This window comes from Podarcis liolepis (genome assembly GCF_965112155.1).
Source record: "Podarcis liolepis genome assembly, chromosome: 17".
NCBI lineage: Eukaryota > Metazoa > Chordata > Lepidosauria > Squamata > Lacertidae > Podarcis > Podarcis liolepis.
Window position 1 is genome coordinate 5498671 of NC_139571.1, and position 20529 is coordinate 5519199.

Genomic DNA, 20529 nt, shown 5'->3' on the forward strand with positions numbered 1-20529 from the left:
CATTTTCATGAGAACGTTTTAAATATAAACTCACAAACTGGGTGTGGAAATGCACAGAACGAATTTAAGATTGGGAAAATGAGAAACTAAGAGAAACTGAAATTGACAGATTTGCCCACACCTAAGTTTTTAAGCAAGAGGGCAATCTCTGGATTTCCCCACAAAGACTGATTATGTTTTGAATTATTAAGAGATCCTATATTTGAGGTTTTGCTTTAACACATTTAAAAAATCAAAAGTACAGGAAAGGGAACCACACCTCTCCTTTAATGGGCCTAAGAAGAAGAGTTTGGATTTGATATCCCGCCTTTCACTCCCTTTAAGGAGTCTCAAAGCGGCTAACATTCTCCTTTCCCTTCCTCCCCCACAACAAACACTCTGTGAGGTGAGTGGGGCTGAGAGACTTCAAAGAAGTGTGACTAGCCCAGGGTCACCCAGCAGCTGCGTGTGGAGGAGTGGGGAATCAAACCTGGTTCACTAGATTACGAGTCCACCGCTCTTAACCACTACACCACACTGGCTCTCGATGGTCCACTCAAAGGAAAGAAGGAACCCAGGCCAAGGTGGGGGAAGATGGAATGAAAAACTATATTGCCAAGAGGGTGGAGTGGCAAATCTAATCAAAATGAACACAGAATCCAGGATTTATGTTGGGAAACCAAAGAGTTTTCTATCATTTTGGGAGATGACACTTCACACCTGAGTACCTACTTAAGATCATTTAATGACTCAGATTTCTTTCTCACGCCATAAAGGTAATGGTTGTGGCATCAGAATGGCTATTCTTACTTTTTCTACAGTGGTGACCATCTGCCCATCAATTCCTCTTGGTTTGTTCCCTTCCCCTCTTATAGCTGCCCCCACAAAACAATCGTTTCTGCATCAGCTCCGGAGTTTACACACGAGGTCACATTCTAAACCATGCCAGGACTGAAAAGCCTTTTGAACAGAGCAAATACCCAAAAGAGCCACTGGGATATTTTAATGGCAAGCCCAGCAAGCCACACCCACCAGGTACCATATTCCTTAACAAAGCAAGTTCACCGTCTTTGATCCAAGAAAGAGACCAGGAATTTGGCTCACTGTTTTACCAAATCATTTAATTACAAAACGTTGCTACGGAGCTGCTACAAAAGAGCTTCACCACAGAAGCAGGGAGCTAAAAGCACCCCAAAGTCCTGGAAGGAAAGGTCCAAAGTGGTGGTTTTTATGCAGAAGAGGCTGGCAAGGCCAACTTGTCTGGCAGCCCTTTGTGCCCAAGGTTTCCAACTCTGCTCCAGAGGAATAAGGAATTGGTCCACTCCTGCCCTGAACGGGGCTCCTGTCTCTTTCACGGCAGCATCAAGGGGGATTTCAGGCAAGAGACGTTTCCCTTGTCCACACTGCCAGCTGCCCCTGCTCCAGTTCTGTCTTCTGCCACCCCGTTCCTGCCAGTTCAACGAAGCGGCTCAATCCTGCTTAAGATGAACTAGCTCTCCTGACCCAAGAGAGGGGCAGCAGAAATCCCACTGCCCCACGAAGAACGAAGAGATCCTCTTTTCATACGTCAACCACGTAAGGCGCCACAAGCTCCAGGTCCACCACCGACTCCTCCAGAGGCTGCTCCACATGGAAGTCACGCTGGTGCTGGGGGCCCTGGTGGGCTTTTTTGCCCCCGCGCTGAGGGATGGGCAGCTCCAGGTGGTGGGCCGGCAGCGGGGGAGTGAAGAAATAGGGGTGCAACAGCGCCTGCAGAAGGAAAGGAAGCACAGAATGGCTGGGCTGGATGAAGCCAAGGGCTGTGCCACAAAACCTAGGGAACAAGCTGTGCTAGCGTAATGATTAAGGTTTTAAATGATAATTATAGGTTATATGTTAATGACTAAGTTTTAATTTGTATATTTTTTAACTGTAGCTATATCTGTACAGTGGTACCTCAGGTTACATACACTTCAGGTTGCATACGCTTCAGGTTACAGACTCCGCTAACCTAGAAATAGGGCTTCAGGTTAAGAACTTTGCTTCAGGATGAGAACAGAAATCGTGCTCTGGCGGCACGGCAGCAGCAGGAGGCCCTATTAGCTAAAGTGTTGCTTCAGGTTAAGAACAGTTTCAGGTTAAGAACGGACCTCCGGAACGAATTAAGTACTTAACCCAAGGTACCACTGTATTGTCCCTGTTATAACCTAATTGCAAATTCAAATGTATCCCTATCGTGTTTTATGACTTCCTTGATATTGTATGTGGGCTGGAACTGGTCTGTGACCGAAATAATAAATTCATTCATTCAGGGGTGCAACAGCGCCTGGAGAAGGAAGTACAAAATGGCTGGGCTGGATGAAGCGAAGGGCCAACTAGCCCACCAAGCAACTCCTCCACCAAGAATCTAAGGAGTGGTAGTTTATCCTTCAAAGAGCTATGGTTCCCAGCACCCTTAATAAACTACAATTCCCATGATCCCTTGGGGGAGCCATGTGCTTCAAGCGTCTGGTGTGCCTGCAGCCCAGAAGCAGCCAGGAAAAAGAGGTCTCTGCCAGCTCACAGGCTTGAAGGTGATGATGGGTTTCTCCACATTTGCTTTGACACAAGGTATTCAGAGGTAAACCAAGTTGTGCATGGAGGCTGAAGGCCCTGTGCATGCAAACTGGGATCTCATCCATACCATACATTTAAAGCACATTTAACACACATTTATAGACTTTCCTCAATGAATCCTGGGAACTGTCCTTTTGCAGCTCAGTGAGAGTTACAGATAGGTAGCCGTGTTAGTCAAAATAAAATTTTTTTCCTTCCAGTAGCACCTTAAAGACCAACTAAGTTAGTTCTTGGTATGAGCTTTCGTGTGCATGCACACTTCTTCAGATACACTGAAACAGAAGTTGCCAGATCCTTCTATATAGTGAGAAGGTGGGGAGGGGTATTACTCAGAAGGGTGGTGGGAATGGGAGATTGGCAGATAGCTGAGATGAGCCTGTTGACGACTCTTAACGACTCTTAACGACTGCAATAGGTCTTCCAGGAAAAGGCAAGGGGTGAGAAGGTGAGAAATGGCTTAGTCATGTATAATGAGATAAGAATCCAATGTCTTTGTTCAGACCAGGTCTCTCCATGGTTTTAAGTTTGGTAATGAGTTGCAATTCAGCAGCTTCTCTTTCCAGTCTAATTCTGAAATTCCTTTGTAGTAAAACAGCTACCGACATCAAGAATCACAAAACAGAGAAACCAGTAGGAGAACACTTCAATCTCCCAGGACATTCTATACAAGATCTCAAAGTAGCTGTTTACTACAAAGGAATTTCAGAAATAGACATTGGATTCTTATCTCATTATACATGACTAAGCCATTTCTCACCTTCTCACCCCTTGCCTTTTCCTGTAAGACCTATTACAGTCGTTAAGAGTCGTCAACAGGCTCATCTCAGCTATCTGCCAATCTCCCATTCCCACCACCCTTCTGAGTAATACCCCTCCCCACCTTCTCACTATATAGAAGGATCTGGCAACTTCTGTTTCAGTGTACCTGAAGAAGTGTGCATGCACACGAAAGCTCATACCAAGAACTAACTTAGTTGGTCTTTAAGGTGCTACTGGAAGGAATTTTTTTATTTTGAGCTCAGTGAGAGGTAAGCTACCATTTCCAGGATTCTCTAGGACAGAGGTTTTCAACCAGTGTGCCGTGGGCCCTCGGGTTGCCTTGAATGATGGTCTGGGGTGCCGTGGGCAACCCTGGCCTCTGTCCCTCTTTCCTTCCCTCTCTCCTCTGATGTCCTCTTGTTTCTCTGCCTCCCAAAGGCTTGCACAGCTGTTTGTTGCAGCAGCCCTGGCTGCAAGCTCCCCAGGCGAATGATGCCTCTGGAGCTGGCCATGGGGGGCTGGTTGCCAGGAGCTGAGGTGGCCTTGGAGTAAGGAAGCAAGCGGACTAGGGAGCCCGGCCAGCCGGTCCACCAGCCCTTGCTGTTGGGAATGGACAGACAGGTCCCAGGCCCCTAAGGGGCAGTGTGAGAAGGCACCTCTCTTTGGGGCAGGGCAGATCAGAGACCAAGGACGGTAGCAGTGGCTGCCCAGAGGACTCCCAAGGAGAGGGGAGAGGAGGCTGAGGGAACGCGCCACAAAGGAGGGTGTTTGGAAAAGGGTGAGAGGCAGCAGGACTGCAAGAAGTTTTGCAAGGAGGATTGTGCAAAATATTGCAGAGAAGATTATGAAGAGAATTATTAGTTCAGGACAATTTAAAGTAATAAGGAAATTAAGAAACGTAGTTTAAGTGATAAAGATTGAAAAATCTTCAGATGTGGTTGATGGAAGTTCAAAACATTGTATAAGTTAAGAAAATATGTTATATAATTGTTGGAAATGATATGTAAAAATTAATAAAAATATATTTTAAAAAATGAAAAAGGGTGAGAGGCTGCCAGCTCTGCAGGCAAGGGGTGACATAACTGGGCTCCTGAGCCCCACAGGGGTGCCACAGAAAGAATGTAGTTGGTCACAGGAGCCATGGACTCAAAAAGGTTGAAAATCTCTGTGCATCCCCTTTTCTTCCTGTCCCTAATGTCTCAACAAATGAAACTGATTTGTAAAAATGTTACATGAAAAAAAAAAATACAAGAGAGAGAGACATTGCACATACTTTTGTAAATCAATAAAATCTTTAATAAAAATACATTTTAAAAAACACCTCTGTGCAAAGGGGAAGACTTTTAAGTGTATTGTGTAGAAATGACCCTGGAACCTAGACTGTCTCTTCCCTTCCCCTCCATTACCCCCCCACCCCACCCCACACACATTTCTTCGTTATCTGAACTTCAATTACTAATTGCCATTCATGCATCTAAATAAATAGCCACATTCAAGCAGTGAGTTGGGTGTCCTCTCACCCCCTCACTTGGGGAACGTGGGAAAGCCAGGCCCCAGACTGGGGTGCCCTCTGGTGGCAATTTGGAGCACAACAACTGCCCTTTCCATTGAGTGTTCCAAGCATGTGTTGATGTGAGATGCCTCTCCCCTGGCCCAGAAAAGAATGCATGTACAGTGGTACCTCTGGTTGCGAACGGGATCCATTCCGGAGGCCCGTTCACAACATGAGCAGAACGCAACCCAGGGCTGCGCATGCGCGGGTAGCAATTTGCCACTTCTGCACATGTGCATGGTGTCATTTTGCGCATATGCGCAAGTGGAAAAACCCGGAAGTAACTTCCAGGTCGCCACGGGATGCAACCTGAAAACGCTCAACCTGAAGCAAACGTAACATGAGGCATGACTGTATTTAAAAGAGGCATGTATTCATGGTGAAGGCCTCTTCCAGGACACCTGGAGAGCACATTCTAGAGGGGAATGGGGTCTCTTGGAGCACAGAATTCCCCCAGTTGCCAGTTCCCCATGCTCCCCAAAGGGACAAAAGGAAGGAACCACGGGGCAGGGACAACCCAACGCCAGGACTATTCCAAGCACCAATTCCGTGTGATCCATGCAGGATGCACATTCGCAACCCGCAACATTCGCAACCCATGTCTGCGCATGCACGGGTTGCGATTCGGCGCTTCTGCATATGCACAAAGCACAATTTAGCGCTTCTGCGCATGCACAACCGCCAAAACCCGGAAGTAACCTGTTCCGGTACTTCTGGGTTTCAGCGGTCCGCAGCCCGAAAAAATGCAGCCTGAAGCGGCTGTAACCCGAGGTATGACTGTACTCACTTCCTACAACCCAAGAGAATTCCTCGCCCTGTTCCCTGCTCTGGTATCTGCAAAGGCCAGCTAGGAACCTCCTTGCATCTCTTACCTGTGCTGCCTGAACACGCTGCTTGGAAGGATAGACCAGAAACTGTTTCAGGAGCTGCACGGCTTGTGGGGAGGCATCAGGCACCACCTGCTCCAGAGGAATTGGCAGCTTCTCTTTGAAGGAAATCTTGTTGTAGTCGGGCAACTCTGTGATCTCCTGCTCCCAAACAGAAGTTGGGAAAGGTGAGCTCCCAAGCTTCTCTGTTTTTAAACTGCCCCCATTCCTCCCAGAGACAAAAGCACGGGACGCTGACCCACAACCCCTGTGGGCAATACCCTAACTACCAAACCCACCGGCCAGATCTTCTGGTTGGGGGTCCCAAGGACTCGGAGGACACAGCACAGCTGCTCAATATCGTTTTCTCCGGGGAAAAGTGGGGAGTTGTTGAGAAGTTCGGCAAAGATGCATCCCACAGCCCTGGTCAAACGAGAGAGAGGGTGGGCAGCCGAAGCAGGGTCAAAAGAGAGGTGAACTGCACAAGGATCAGAAACCAACCACATCCTTGTTTTGGGTTCTGCACTGCATATTCAAACTGGTGTGGAACTGGACAGTTTTGTACTGCTGCAAGGATGTGAAGAAATTTTGGATTTCTAGATGAGAGGCTTGATAGTTAAATAGGCACCAAACTGGCTTCGTTTTATAGTGTATATGTCTTCCACACACAGAGACACCCCAAGCAAATCCTATGAAAGGTTTATGCAACCTGCCTTTTTTATTTTGTAAACTCCTTAGAAGCCTATTTGGGCACTAAGCAGTACATAAACAAGTATTAAATGTGTTCCTCATGCTCACAAAGCCACAGTTGACAAGATTCCTTGTGCATGATGGCTAAACCAGTTGATCTCTGTAGTATATCATTGCCCTGAGGCTCATCTTGGGCTCCAATATAAGTTTTAATTTTAATAATAAGAATGTTTTATTTATACCCCACCCGTCTGGCTGGGTTTCCCCAGCCACTCTGGGCGGCTCCCAACAAAATATTAAAAATACAATAAAACATGAAACATTAAAAACTTCCCTAAACAGGGCTGCCTTCAGATGTCTTCTAAAAGTCAGATAGTTGTTTATTTCCTTGACATCTGATGGGAGGGCATTCCACAAGGCGGGCACCACTACCAAGAAGGCCCTCTGCCTGGTTCCCGGTAACTTCACAGTGAGGGAACCGCCAGAAGGCCCTCGGAGCTGGCCACAGTTTCTCCATCCCTGCTTTGTAGCAAAAGACAGGGCAAATATACTCACCAGAGATCCACACCTTCGTCATATTTCCGAGCACCGTACAGGAGTTCGGGAGCCCGGTACCACCTAATACAGAAAGGTTAGGCGAGTCACATCTTTGAGGATACCAAAACGCATTCGCCTCTAGTGCTTCCCAGCTCCAGCCACCAGGCTCAACACTTCTCACTAATCTTGAGAGACAGTTCCTGGCAGCCATCAGACTCCACAGCGTTCTCAATGCTAAGCCAGACTGCAAGCGCCATGGAAGGAGAGCTGTTTCTTGTTGTGGTCGTTCCAGCAGGAGCAAGGGGTTGGCTCTCCCTTCCCTGGCTTTATGCTCAGCCCACACCCCCTGCCCATTCCGACTCACCTGGTGGCCACTTGGTGGCTATACAGTCTCTCTCCATTGCTGGTGAACACCCTGGCCAGGCCAAAATCAGCAATTTTCAGCTGACCCGTGGAGCTGATCAGCAAATTGGCCGGTTTCAGATCCTGAAAAGGACAGGGAGGGGTTCGGAAATACCTGCAGTTTTTAATGGGAGAGCCGAGGGGTGAAGAGGAATCATAGAATCATAGAGTTGGAAGTACAGCGCAAACAGGTGAGAAAAGGGGAGATGGGATCCTGGGGAGAAGAAAGCAATCTGGGAGCCACAGCAGGCCTCACCCGGTGCATGATGGAGTTGGCGTGGCAGAAGTCCACCCCTTTGAGCAGCATCAGCATGTAGCCTTTGACTTGGGCCTCGGTGAGCGGTTGCTCGGAGTTGCGGATGACCTCCGACAAGTCGGACAGCATGTATTCGAAGACGAGCACAAAGCCTGTGCCGTGGGGGAAGAAATCCTTCAGCTTCACCACCTGGGGAGAGGGAGAGAAGGAGTTGCCTTCCGACTCTTCAACGTGTAGTGGCCAAAAGGCCGAGAGACTAGAATGGGAAATCAAGTTGATGGGACTATGCCGAAATGGCACAATTAACTGGGAAGCTCAGGAATCAAGAAGAAATTTTAAAAAGAATGGGAAATGTTTCTAATGCATATACAAAATCATTGTAAACAGGTCAAAACATTAGCAGGATTTTAAATACACCTGTAATGTAGCAGAATGTATAGATAAACTAGGAAGATGAAAAATTGGAGAAGTATTGATAAGCAATTGAAAACAGAATCAAAAGGTTCCATGGAAGGGATGGAGGGAAGTCAGGAGATTCAGAATAATCTCAATATTTGGATTTTATACTGTTTTTTGGTGTATGTTTATTTTATTTTTCTTTCTTCTTTTTTAAAAAAATCAAATAAAAAGATAGTTAAAAACAGAAAGAAAGAAAGGCTGAGACAGAAATCAGGAAGTCCTCACAGGAACACAGGAGCGGAACTCCAAGTTTTGGGCAGCAAACTTTCCCAGCCTTTTCTGGACATAGCTGTCAACTTTTCCCTTTTCTTGTGAGGAATCCTATTTGGAATAAGAGAATTTCCCTTAAAAAAAGGAAAACGTTGACAGCTATGTTTCTGGAGATGCGGATGGGGGTCGAATCTGGGATCTTCTGCATGCACAGCAGATCGCCTACAACTGTGTCGCAGCCCTTGCCCCTCAAATCCCACCTCAGCCATAAACCAATGAAATGGCTTTAGGCACATCTTTGCTTCAGCATCAGCCCTACCTCCCTTCTCCAATATTTATTTATTGATTGCATTTATACCCCACCTATTTCTCCAATGAGGCAGGCAAAGTTATTCCCCCTCATTTAATCTCCACAACAACCCTGAGAGGCAGTGACTGGCCCAAGGCAACCCGGTGAGCTTTATGGATGATTGAGGATACAAACCCCCGTTTCCCTGGATGATGCGGAGCTATACCAAAATTTCTTAGCTGGTGGTGGAGCATGCTCGCCATTAAATCTCGGCATAACCCCTATCTACTGTGCTCCGCCCTACTTAACATCGCTTATGGCCGCATCTCACCGATATGCCTTCATTGGAGCTAGGTTCAATGTTTTTCCAACAAACGTGCTGAGACATAGATTCACCAAGGGCCAAGTCCCTACAATGTGTGCCTGTGAAATGAAAACATCTGAATCCCTACATCATGTTATGTTTATCTGCCCTATGTACAGTTCAGCTCGTGCTAGTATACTTAACTCCATAATCCAGCCTATGGCTGACAAACCAGTAGACCTGCAGCTTGCCTGGGTTCTTCAAGATGTGGATCCTTATATTACCCTACAGGTTGCTAAATTCCTAACAGCCATCCTCTCGTACAAGAGACGGAATGGAATGTTAGCTGATTATTGATAGTTATAAGAATTTTCGATAATGACATCAGATATTGATTTTAGCGGAGTGTCTAAATTTTTAATCTTAATCTTAATTTTTTCTTTTGAATTGCCAATATTTGTCCTTGTGAGCTGTGAATTGTGTTATATTACTTGCGGCTTGTACGAGACCGCTGTTTTATTTGATTTGTTTTGTGTGTTGTGCTTTATGATGGGCGTAAAGCCGAATAAACATTTTGATTTTGATTTTGAACCCCGTTTCTCATGTCCTAGTCCAACCTGCTAACAACTTCACCACACTGGAGACAATACAGTGGTACCTCTGGTTATGTACTTAATTCGTTCCGGAGGTCTGTTCTTACGCTGAAACTGTTCTTAACCTGAAGCACCACTTTAGCTAAAGGGGCCTACTGCTGTCGCCGCACCGCCGGAGCACGATTTCTTGTTCTCATCCTGAAGCAAAGTTCTTAACCCGAGGTAATATTTCTGGGTTAGCGGAGTCTGTAACCTGAAGCGTATTTAACCTGAAGCGTATGTAACCCGAGGTACCACTGTAATTGCATTGACCTACCTTAAAAGTTTGCTTCAAGGGTTACAGAAAGGTAACGTATACAAAGCACACCTGAGCTCTTGAAAGAATGTTAATATGGTGAGACCACTCACTTCCAGGGTCTCTGGAGCTTTAGGACAGGATCACACTTCAAAACGACCTTGACAGATTAGAGAACTGGGCCAAAACAAACAAGATGAATTTTAACAGGGAGAAATGTAAAGTATTGCACTTGGGCAAAAAAAATGAGAGGCACAAATACAAGATGGGTGACACCTGGCTTGAGAGCAGTACATGCAAAAAGGATCTAGGAGTCTTGGTTGACCACAAACTTGACATGAGCCAACAGTGTGATGCGGCAGCTAAAAAAGCCAATGCAATTCTGGGCTGCATCAATAGGAGTATAGCATCTAGATCAGGGGTCTGCAACCCGCGGCTCCGGAGCCGCATGTGGCTCTTTTACTCCTTTGCCGCGGCTCCGGGGCAGATACTAGCAAGGGGAGGAGGCACATTGTGCGCCCTGACACTCCCCACTGTGGCGGGCGCTGTACTGGCTGTGACGTCGCATGGGGGCGGTGCGTGCGTTAGTCACGCACCGTCCCGATGTCACCTTCCCACCCGCCCGCCCGCTACATTGTAAGGGGCATGTACCGCTGGTCACTGCATTGAAAGGGGGCATGTACGCTGGTCACTGTTTTGAAGGGGAGTGAAGAACACACACACACAAAAAGGTAACTTGTTAATCTAACGATTATTTCTATGAGGAGCAGTAATTCTGAGGGGTCAAACAAAGAAATAATAAAAAAGTGACAAAAAAGTTATTTTTATAATGACGAGTTTTGCGGCTCCCGTTTTTTTTCCCTTCGGAAACGGGTCCAAGTGGCTCTTTTTGTCTTAAAGGTTGCAGACCCCTGATCTAGATCAAGGGAAGTAATAGTGCCACTGTATTCTGCTCTGGTCAGACCTCACCTGGAGTACTGTGTCCAGTTCTGGGCACCACAGTTCAAGAAGGACACTGACAAACTGGAACGTGTCCAGAGGAGGGAAACCAAAATGGTCAAAGGCCTGGAAACGATGCCTATGAGGAACGGCTAAGGGAGCCTGGCATGTTTAGCCTGGAGAAGAGGAGGTTAAGGGGTGATATGATAGCCATGTTCAAATATATAAAAGGATGTCACATAGAGGAGGGAGAAAGGTTGTTTTCTGCTGCTCCAGAGAAGCGGACACGGAGCAATGGATCCAAACTACAAGAAAGAAGATTCCACCTAAACATTAGGAAGAACTTCCTGACAGTAAGAGCTGTTCGACGGTGGAATTTGCTGCCAAGGAGTGTGGTGGAGTCTCCTTCTTTGGAGGTCATTAAGCAGAGGCTTGACATCCATATGTCAGGAGTGCTCTGATGGTGTTTCCTGCTTGGCAGGGGGTTGGACTCGATGGCCCTTGTGGTCTCTTCCAACTCTATGATTCTATGATTCTATAATGCGGTCATTGTTCCCCCAAACAAATGCCGAAATTCTGTATCTGCAATTAGTTTGGCCAAACACAGCTTAATTTAAATGCTTTTTGCACAGCTTGGGTTTTGCAAGCCCCTTTTCCTTCTTTGCTGAATTTGGAACTAGAAAGGGCTTGTAAAAAGGAGAGTAGGGATACGCAAATACCAAACTAAGGTCTCCAGTGCATGCATGGAGAACTCATACAGAGCTCCATGTGTGCAAGGGAACATTAGACTGAAAACAATGAGCTACGCTACCATCAGGGAATCTCTGCTCCTGACCAGGTCAATTCCCCAATCCCAATTCCCCAGCAATCAGCATTTTCTATGTTTTTGGCAAAAACTATGAGCGATTCTTTATTTGGTGGTTTGTATTTCACAATTACAGTTGTTAAGGTATTCACAGATCCTAACTACAATGAGGGGGGAAAGTATTTGATCCCCCGCTAAATTTGCCTGTTTGCCCTCTGATGAAGAAATGACCAGTCCATAATTTTAATGGTAGGTTTACTGTAGCTGTGAGAGACAGAATAACAACAGGAAAACCCCCAGAAATCCAGAAGACAAAAGTCAGAGATTGATGTGCATTATAATGGACTGGCCATTTCTTCGTCAGAAGGAAAACAGGCAAATTTAGCAGGGCATCAAATACTTTTCCCCCTCACTGTATATCCCTACTGCTGAGTCAATACTAGCTGACCTGGTTCCCTCTTCCACTTGGACCAGAACAATGTGACAGTCTGGTGTTTGATCCTAACACTGATAACCCATATCCCTGACAGGACAGCTGCACCTCACTCAGCACAGTCTCTGCCGCAACCCATGAGAGAGAAATAGTAATGTCAAAAGGGAAAGCCAGTGTGGTGTAGTGGTTAAGAGCGGTAGTCTCGTAATCTGGTGAACTGGGTTCGATTCCCCGCTCCTCCACACGCAGCTGCTGGGTGACCTTGCGCCAGTCACACTTCTCTGAAGTCTCTCCGCCTCACTCACCTCACAGAGTGTTTGTTGTGGGGGAGGAAGGGAAAGGAGAATGTTATCCACTTTTAGACTCCTTAGGGTAGTGATAAAGCGGGATATCAAATCCAAACTCTTCTTCTTCAACCACATCTCACAGCTAGAAATACATGAGCACCTTGTTTCGTATGCTTTGAACAATAAACCTGCCACATTGTTATGCTACAGAGCACGTCCTCTAATGTGGAACTGGATACAGTGGTGCCCCGCAAGACGAATGCCTCGCGAGACGAAAAACTCGCAAGACGAAAGGTTTTTTCGTTTTCGAGTTGCTTCGCAAGACGAATTTCCCTATGGGCTTGCTTCGCAAAACGAAGCTTGCCCCCGCACCCCGGACCCCTTTTGAACCAAGGGGCGGCAACGGAGAGAAGCGATTCTCCCTGCTGCCCCTTCCCTTGCTTTAAAACAGGTCCGGGGACAGAGGGGAAGGCCCGTGGCGCTTCCCCTCTGTCCCCAGACGGTCTCCATAGGAACGCATTGATTGATTTTCAATGCATTCCTATGGGAAACCGTGCTTCGCAAGACGAAAAACTCACAAGAATAAAAAACTTGCAGAACGAATTAATTTCGTCTTGCGAGGCAACACTGTAATTTGCATTTCAGTGTGTATTTTTCTTCTCCCCCCCACCCCACTCCAAGAAGTGGAGCTCTCATGCTTACAAAAAAAAAGCTCTCATGCTTACAAAAAAAAAAAAAAAGCCTTGACACAAAGAGGGCCTGGATGAACTTTCCACTGATTTACAAGATTCCCTCATCATAACCATCAATCACTTCTGGTGAGCACACACCATCCTCTGTCTCCCATATTTATGAAACAATTCTTATCACTGTTCTTTTTCCGGGCCTAGACAAAATCTCATACAGTGGGACAAATATTTTAAAATGCAAACAAGCAAATTTTTTTAAAAAAAAACAACAACTGGCAAACGAAAGCAGATTTGTCCAGTTAACACAATTTCATTTGCATCCTACTGCAGTAGCATGGAGTTCCAGATCCACGGCTTAAGAAACTAGCAGCTTTGGCCAACTAACACAATTTATTTCTAAGGCTATCGTAACCCAAACCACATCCTCCCTTCTTCTCAGCCTAAGGTAAACTGAGGTAAACACACACAAAAGAAATTCAAACCGGCTACTCACGTGTTGATTTTCCTCAATCTCCTGCAGGGCTTTGATCTCCCGAAGTGCTTGATTGGGGATCCCATCCTCTAACTTGCGGAGAGCCACCTTCTTCAGGGCAACAGTCTCACCTGTCTGCAGTGAAAGAAACCCAAAAGCTCTCTACTCCCCTGCTTGACTCATTCTTCTCCCAGAGCCTGAGAAGTCAATCCCTGGTGAAAGGTGAGACCCCACTTACTTCTATGTTCTTGGCTTTGAAAACGATCCCATGGGCTCCTTCTCCAATGCGGCCTAGGATGCTATATTGGTCCATGGTGGCCTCTATTTGTAGGAAAGGGAATTCAGTCACAATGCAGGATTTGACTTCCTTCCGCAGGGCCTGTAAGACAGAGCTATTCCGCCTGGCTTTCAATTTGAACTTAGCCTGATCTTTGATTCCTCTTCCTTCCCTCCCTCTCCCCTTTTTATGAAGATTACCTGCTCTGGGATCCCACAGCTAATTCTCCCCTGGTCTCCTTGTTGGCCCAAATAGGAGTAATTCAGCCAGCTGGCCCCGGTGATCATCTAATGTTTGTTGGATGGATTCCCCCCTAAATTGATTTTTGAATTCTGATTTTATTGTTATTCATGTTTTATACTTTATTTTATGCTGTTTTTTGTTGCAACAATTGTTTTAAATTTGTTGTTAGCTGCCCTGAGCCTGGTTTTCTGAACTGGGAAGGGCGGGGTATAAATAAAATTTTATTATTGTTGTTGTTGTTAATGCATACTCAGTGGTATGTCTCAGTCTCAGCTAAAGCTGTGTCTATACATACATTTAATCCTATAAAGATAAAGGTACCCCTGCCCGTACGGGCCAGTCGTGTCCAACTCTAGGGTTGTGCGCCCATCTCACTTAAGAGGCCGGGGGCCAGCGCTGTCCGGAGACACTTCCGGGTCACGTGGCCAGCGTGACGAAGCTGCTCTGGCGAGCCGGCACCAGCGCAGCACACGGAAACGCCGTTTACCTTCCCGCTATAAAGCAGTACCTATTTATCTACTTGCACTTAAGGGTGCTTTCGAACTGCTAGGTGGGCAGGAGCTGGGACCGAAAGACGGGAGCTCACCCTGCCGCGGGGATTCGAACCGCCGACCATGCGATCGGCAAGCTCTAGGCACTGAGGCTTTACCCACAGCGCCACCCGTGTCCCTGCATTTAATCCTATACTATACATTTAATCCAATACCAGATCGTTGCAGGGCTACAGATTTCTATAGGTATGCCTACACAATAAATTTAATCTGGTTCCAGATTGTCACACGAGTGCAGATATCTATAAATATGTCAAATTTAATTTACTTCCACAGGTCTCCAGCAAAAGTACTGAAGTTGTATGAAGGCATGCAAAAAAGAAATTGGAAACACTTCACAAAATTACAATTCTATTTGCAGGAAGCCAAAAATGTTAAGGGCAGACTTTCCAGAAAAAAACCCCAGGGAATGGAAGTTTCTCTTTGCAGAGCTACACCCAACACCCTTAAGAGATCCATAAATTACCATATAGCAGATATTCAACACAAAAAACAGTGACAATTTGTTGTTGACAAAGGACAGCTGAACCTCTAAAGGGCCCTCATTACCTTCAGCAGCTTAGGGCCTCATCAAACCTAAATCCGGCCCTGACCCTGGCCATGGTTTTACAGGACGCGGGTGGCGCTGTGGGTTAAACCACAGAGCCTAGGACTTGCCAATCAGAAGGTCGGCGGTTCGAATTCCCGCAACGGGGTGAGCTCCTCTTGCTCGGTCCCTGCTCCTGCCAACCTAGCAGTTCGAAAGCACGTCAAAGTGCAAGTAGATAAATAGGTACCACTCCGGTGGGAAGGTAAACGGTGTTTCCGAGCGCTGCTCTGGTTCGCCAGAAGCGGCTTAGTCATGCTGGCCACATGACCCGGAAGCTGTACGCTGGCTCCCTCGGCCAATAAAGCGAGATGAGCGCCGCAACCCCAGAGTCAGTCATGACTGCACCTAATGTTAGGGGTCCCTTTACCTTTACCACACCCCTCCTGCTGGATTCACCCCCTCTTCTCTCAACGGAAAAGCCCCCCTCCGCTTCAATCCCACATCTCCAGAACTAACCCCACAAGGCAAGCCCTTATCCCTGCATGGGATGGGAGCCAACATTTGCAGAGATATTTCCTGTCCTGGGTAGGGGCCAGCCCTGCTTGCAGGAACACACCTGGAGGGAGGGGGTCGCTTCATGCCCTGGAGGATTCGCACTCAGCACCGGGCTGAATCTGGGGGACCCCCAGGCACAGACCCCAACCAGCCACCCCCCCCACCCACCCCCAGCCCCACCCCCAGCTTGGCTCCCTGCAAAGATCAGGAATCTGCGCCTGGGGGAGCTCAGCTGGGATACCCACAGGTAGAGGCACAGGTACAGCATCCCCGCCAAGGACCCACTGCAAGCATCATCACCTCTTCCTCCTTTCCCATCATGCACCTCTCCTTTCCCCTTCAGCCTCTGGGGCGCAGTTCCGGTGGTTCCCAAACGACAGCTCAGGTTCTCCGTTGCAGCCGGCAACCTCCTCCTCCCTCTGCGGAGCGAAGCTAGTGGAAATATATAGTCTCACATCCCCCCACCTTTTATAGAGGTGGGGGCGGAATAGAAATCTGGACGGGCATCGTCACACCACCCACCCACCCATTTTTTCCGGGTGCCCCCCCCCTTTGCTTTTTTAAAAATACGATTTTTATTATATTTTCCGTTTTGCAATTTCAGATCAACATTTTACCTACTCAAGATATCAACGGCTTCCTTTCTTCTCCTTCCATGGTTCATTTTGCATATCTCTTATATCCCTGCATATTTTACAAAAACCGTACCAGTCGGTTTTCCATTATTACATTCATCAAAACTCATTTACAATTTTGAATTTATCTTAATGCTGCCAGCATAATAATAATAATAATAATTTATTTATACCCCACCCTCCCTGGCCAGAGCCAGGCTCAGGGTGGCTGAGCACCAGTAAAATTACAATAAAAACATAATGGGGGGGGGGAATAAAATTTAAAAAACCCCAATTTAAAATACAGGTTAAAATGCAATTTAAAATGCAGCCTCATTTTAAAAGTAGCCCATAGATCAAAACCATAAGAGGAGGGAAACATAAAGGTCAGACTGAGTCCAAACCAAAGGCCAGGCGGAACAGCTCCGTCTTGCACGCCCTGTGGAAAGATATCAAGTCCTGCAGGGCCCTAGTCTCTTGTGACAGAGCGTTTCACCAAGTCGGGGCCGGTACTGAAAAGGCCCTGCCCTAGTGGAGACCAATCTAACCTCCCTGAGATTCGGGACCTCCAAATTTTTGTCATTTGTGGACCTTAAGGTCCTCCACGGGGCATACCAGGAGAGGCGGTCCCGTAGGTATGTTTTCATTTATACAAAATTATTTTCCATATATTCACCTGTCAGGTTTCCGCCTGCCACCCATGTGTTAAAGGAGCGAAGGTGTCGTTTCCAGGCTGCGCCCCCCCCCCAACAATATTTCAAAAGTCTATATAGGGCCTTGCACACCATTTTTCAGGGTTCTCCTCCCTCCTGCGTGTGGTGAGTGGGGACCCAGTTGCAACAGTTTATTTCCTTTAATAAAGATCAGGCTGACTAGCCGCTTTGCTTTCAATCTACTCTGCTTGGCCTCTGCTTTCTCTGCGACCCATAAAGATCTCCTATATGGACTCTAGGTACCCCATAAGGGAATTAGACCTATTTTTCTTACAACATTGGAACATGAAAGCCTCCCACGCCTTTCAGAGACAGCTCGGCAGGTAGACATTCGCCAGGTGCAGCATTATGGAGTCCCTTCCAGCCAAGCGGGCTCTATTTAAAGAGCTCGCCGCCGGCTTCCGCCACTCTCGCCTCTCGCACAGAGGTGGCTAATCGGGAACCGGAAGTGATGGCTGCGCCAGGAACCATTCTACCTCTTTGGCCTGGATTCGGGAGGCGGCCGCGTTGCCTAGCAACCCATCCCGGACGCTTTGCTTTTAACCCTGTCATCACCCGGGCAGAGCCCGCCCCTTAAAGCAGGGGTAGCAGGCTGGGTGCTGGGGTAGGGGGTGGCACTTAATTTTTTTACAAATTTCCTCGGGGGTCTTGAAAATACGTTTTTGGGTGTAAGGAATTAAAATCCGCTATTATTTTTGTGATTGGACAACATTTTGCTTGGCAAGCCTATGTTTTGGGCACATAAACTGCAGTTGAAAAATCAAATAATTTTACCTTCTGAAAATGTCCAGTAATGCTAAACAACAACAACAACAACAAATATTAATAAATAATATAATTGAAATTACTTGCCAATCACTTTTAATGATTTCTATGCAGTTTTACACATATTTTACTTACCAAGAGTTACCAGAAAAATGCCCATTACATACTCCTTCCCTTTTCCCTTCTCTATACATCTGTTGTGTGCCACATGTCCCCAGAATATACATGAAAATAAGTATATACTTATGCCAGTGTCTACTTTCACTTTAGCCTGTTAAAACAAGGAAGACCTGAGTTTCCCCATGGAACAATGTATTCTTGCCTCTTTGCATTGTGGGAAATCCTCCGTTATTTCCCTACCCCAGGCATAGACAAACTCCGGCCCTCCAGATGTTTGGGACTACAATTCCCACCATCCATAGCTAGCAGGACCAGTGGTCAGGGATGATGGGAATTGTAGTCCCAAACATCTGGAGGGCCGGAGTTTGCCTATGCCTGCCCTAGCCTGAGATCACTTGGGCAGCTAACCTATTGGGAAGTACCTGAATTTGCCTTGGTTTGCGCAGATGCTCTGCATAGAGCATGGGTAGGCAAACTAAGGCCCGGGGGCCAGATCCAGCCCAATTGCATTCTAAATCCGGCCCGCAGACGGTCTGGGAATCAGCCTGTTTTTTCATGAGTAGAATGTGTTTTTTTTATTTAAAATGCATCTCTGGGTTATTTGTGGGGCATAGGAATTCATTCATTCCCCCCCCCCACAAAATAGTCCGTCCCCCCAAAAGGTCTGAGGGACAGTGGACCGGCCCCCTGCTGAAAAAGTTTGCTGACCCCTGGCATAGAGGATGCCTGATTGGCTTCCTGGTTGTCTTTATCAAACGCAAATGCTTTGTGTAAAACTGTGTCCGGAACCATGTGAAACTTGCTACATCCTCAGCAATGTCACACCTTGACTTGCCTGAGCCACTGTAACCCCGCCTTATGTGTGCTGTATTTCTGACGTCTGCAAAAGGGGGTGTCCTTCTTCATGCCAAAGCTAAACACTAAAACACTAAAAATAGTGTTTTTTCTTGGTTCTGGGTCCTTCGCCTCCTGACAAAAGGGGAGGTGGGGCGAGGACTCTGTTGCAACAGATAATAAAAGATCAGCTTTGCTTTCACCGGATTTCTGCCTCAGGCAGGTGGAAGAAGGCCTTGCCTGATGAAGTCTCTCCCCTCACCAGTGAGGTCTGTGCAAGCAACAGTGCCCAAATGCTGGGCCTATGAACTCAGGTCAGCAGAGAACATCCGTAGCCTACCTTTCTGCAAAACCATGTCACACAAAACGACGCCACAAAGCCTCCCACTTCACCAACCCTAATGGAACAGCCAGCAACAATTCTGGCTCTCTCCAGACAGACATTCTGCTGCCACGACTGGCCATACACCCAAGAGCTCTCTTTGCCTAGCAGAATCACAGCCGGGATGCGTGGAACAGAACAAGCTGTCTCTGTGCTCACAGCGTTTCACTGCAAGCCAAAAGGGGGGAAATATACCATAGGACGCACCTAGTTTTTTGGGGGGGAAATAAAGGGGGAAAAATTCCCTTTATTTCCCCCCCAAAAGCAGGTCGGGGAAACAGAACCAGGTCGAGGAACAGCGGGATGGCGGCGCTGCGCCTCCCTGCTGTCCCCCGAGCTTGTGGGGCTGGCCAATGTCTGCCCCGCGCGAGGGGCGCTCTGCATCAGGGCGCCCCCCCCCGCGGGGCGGCAGGCTGCTATCCGCAGCGTGGGGAGCCTTGCGGGGAACTCCTGCAAGGCTCCCCACGCTGCGGATGTCTGCCCGGCGCGGGGGCGCTCTGCTTCAGGGCGCTGGGCAGCAGGCTGCTATCCGCAGCCTAGACATCCCTGCCGGACCTCCCGTAGGGCTGCCTAGGCTGCGGGTGTGTTCCTGAAGCCTGGAGAGCGAGAGGGGTCGGTGCACACCGACCCCTCTCGCTCTCCAAGCTGCAGCAAAAGCCTGCATTCGCCCCATAGGACGCACCCAGATTTCCCCTTCATTTTTGGAGGGGAAAAAGTGCGTCCTATAGGGCGAAAAATACGGTACCCACAGGTCCTGCAGCCTGCCCCTCTCAGCCTCGCATGGGTGTGGGGCTAAAGATTGAGTACTCAATGAGCACCCAGGTGACACCACTCCTTTCTCACCTGCTTACACACACCTGCTGTGCACCCTGGTCAGAGGACTATGTGCTCCTGCGTGTCTCCTTTTGCTATTCACAGGCTGTTTTCCCACAGGTACAGTCCCATCCTGCAGACTGTCTTAGGCTGATCATGAGTGAGGTCCACCTCACATGAGCAGCAGTGAGCAGGATACTCCCGGCTGTTATTCCAGGTTATCCGAATGCTAGCAAGCTCAAGTGGTCACATAGATCAGAAGTTGTTTATTAATATTTTATTAGAATAATTTCAGGTACAAAAATAAAGTAATAAAAGAGGGGAAAAGGGAGAGAGTAAAGGGAGATGGGAAAAGTTTCTCTCAATATTTTATTCTGTTGCTCTTAAATATTATCTACACATAGTACATTCCTGCACTCTGCTAGGAGGGTCAAAACAGCTCAAAAATTGCAGTTGCTCGCAAAAGCCTAAACCAGCTACTTGAAACTGCTGATGCTAGCTACAGGTCAGAAGGTCGCTTCCTGCCCAGCCAGAAACTGATGTTAACTAGAAAAACCACTAGCAAGAAGTTTCCTGTTTTACTTCTGCTTAGTAATGCAAGAAGAAAACCACTAACAAGATGTTTCCTGCTTTACTTCTGCTTTTAAGTAATGCAAGATAGGAAGAGATACGAAGGGAAAAGCTTAGCTAACAAAAGAAGACACGTGCACAAGGAGGTGGGA

The 20529-nt window shown here is 47.3% G+C and overlaps 1 protein-coding gene across 9 annotated transcripts; it reads right to left on the reverse strand.

Moving 5' to 3' along the window:
* Positions 1 to 1079: 1079 nt before the first annotated feature.
* On the reverse strand, positions 1080 to 16214 carry CDK20 (cyclin dependent kinase 20). Of its 9 annotated transcripts, none has more exons than XM_083483147.1 (9): positions 16184 to 16214; positions 13650 to 13732; positions 13433 to 13546; positions 7637 to 7825; positions 7343 to 7464; positions 6997 to 7059; positions 6051 to 6174; positions 5758 to 5913; positions 1080 to 1728 (listed from the first exon to the last, which is right to left on the reverse strand). In XM_083483147.1, the coding sequence occupies exons 2-9, from the start codon at positions 13722 to 13724 to the stop codon at positions 1540 to 1542; spliced, it is 1032 nt and encodes a 343-aa protein (XP_083339273.1). In that variant the 5' UTR covers positions 13725 to 13732; positions 16184 to 16214; the 3' UTR covers positions 1080 to 1539. The 9 variants fall into 9 exon arrangements, with proteins under 9 accessions (XP_083339273.1, XP_083339271.1, XP_083339269.1 ...); XM_083483145.1 differs by lacking the exon at positions 16184 to 16214 and adding an exon at positions 15812 to 15897; XM_083483143.1 differs by lacking the exon at positions 16184 to 16214 and adding an exon at positions 15812 to 15889 and having other exon boundaries at positions 13650 to 13790.
* Between the last annotated feature and the right edge of the window lie 4315 nt (positions 16215 to 20529).

Bases quoted from the DNA above. Each gene is read 5' to 3' on its own strand.
- CDK20 (XM_083483142.1), bottom strand. From the start codon at position 15,834: ATGCTGTACCTGTGCCTCTACCT. The intron at 6,175-6,996 runs GTGAGTATATTT...TCGTTTGACCAG, and splicing joins GACGAAGGTGTGGATCTCTG to GGCTGTGGGATGCATCTTTG. The intron at 5,914-6,050 runs GTGGGTTTGGTA...GTTTGGGAGCAG, and splicing joins CCAACCAGAAGATCTGGCCG to GAGATCACAGAGTTGCCCGA.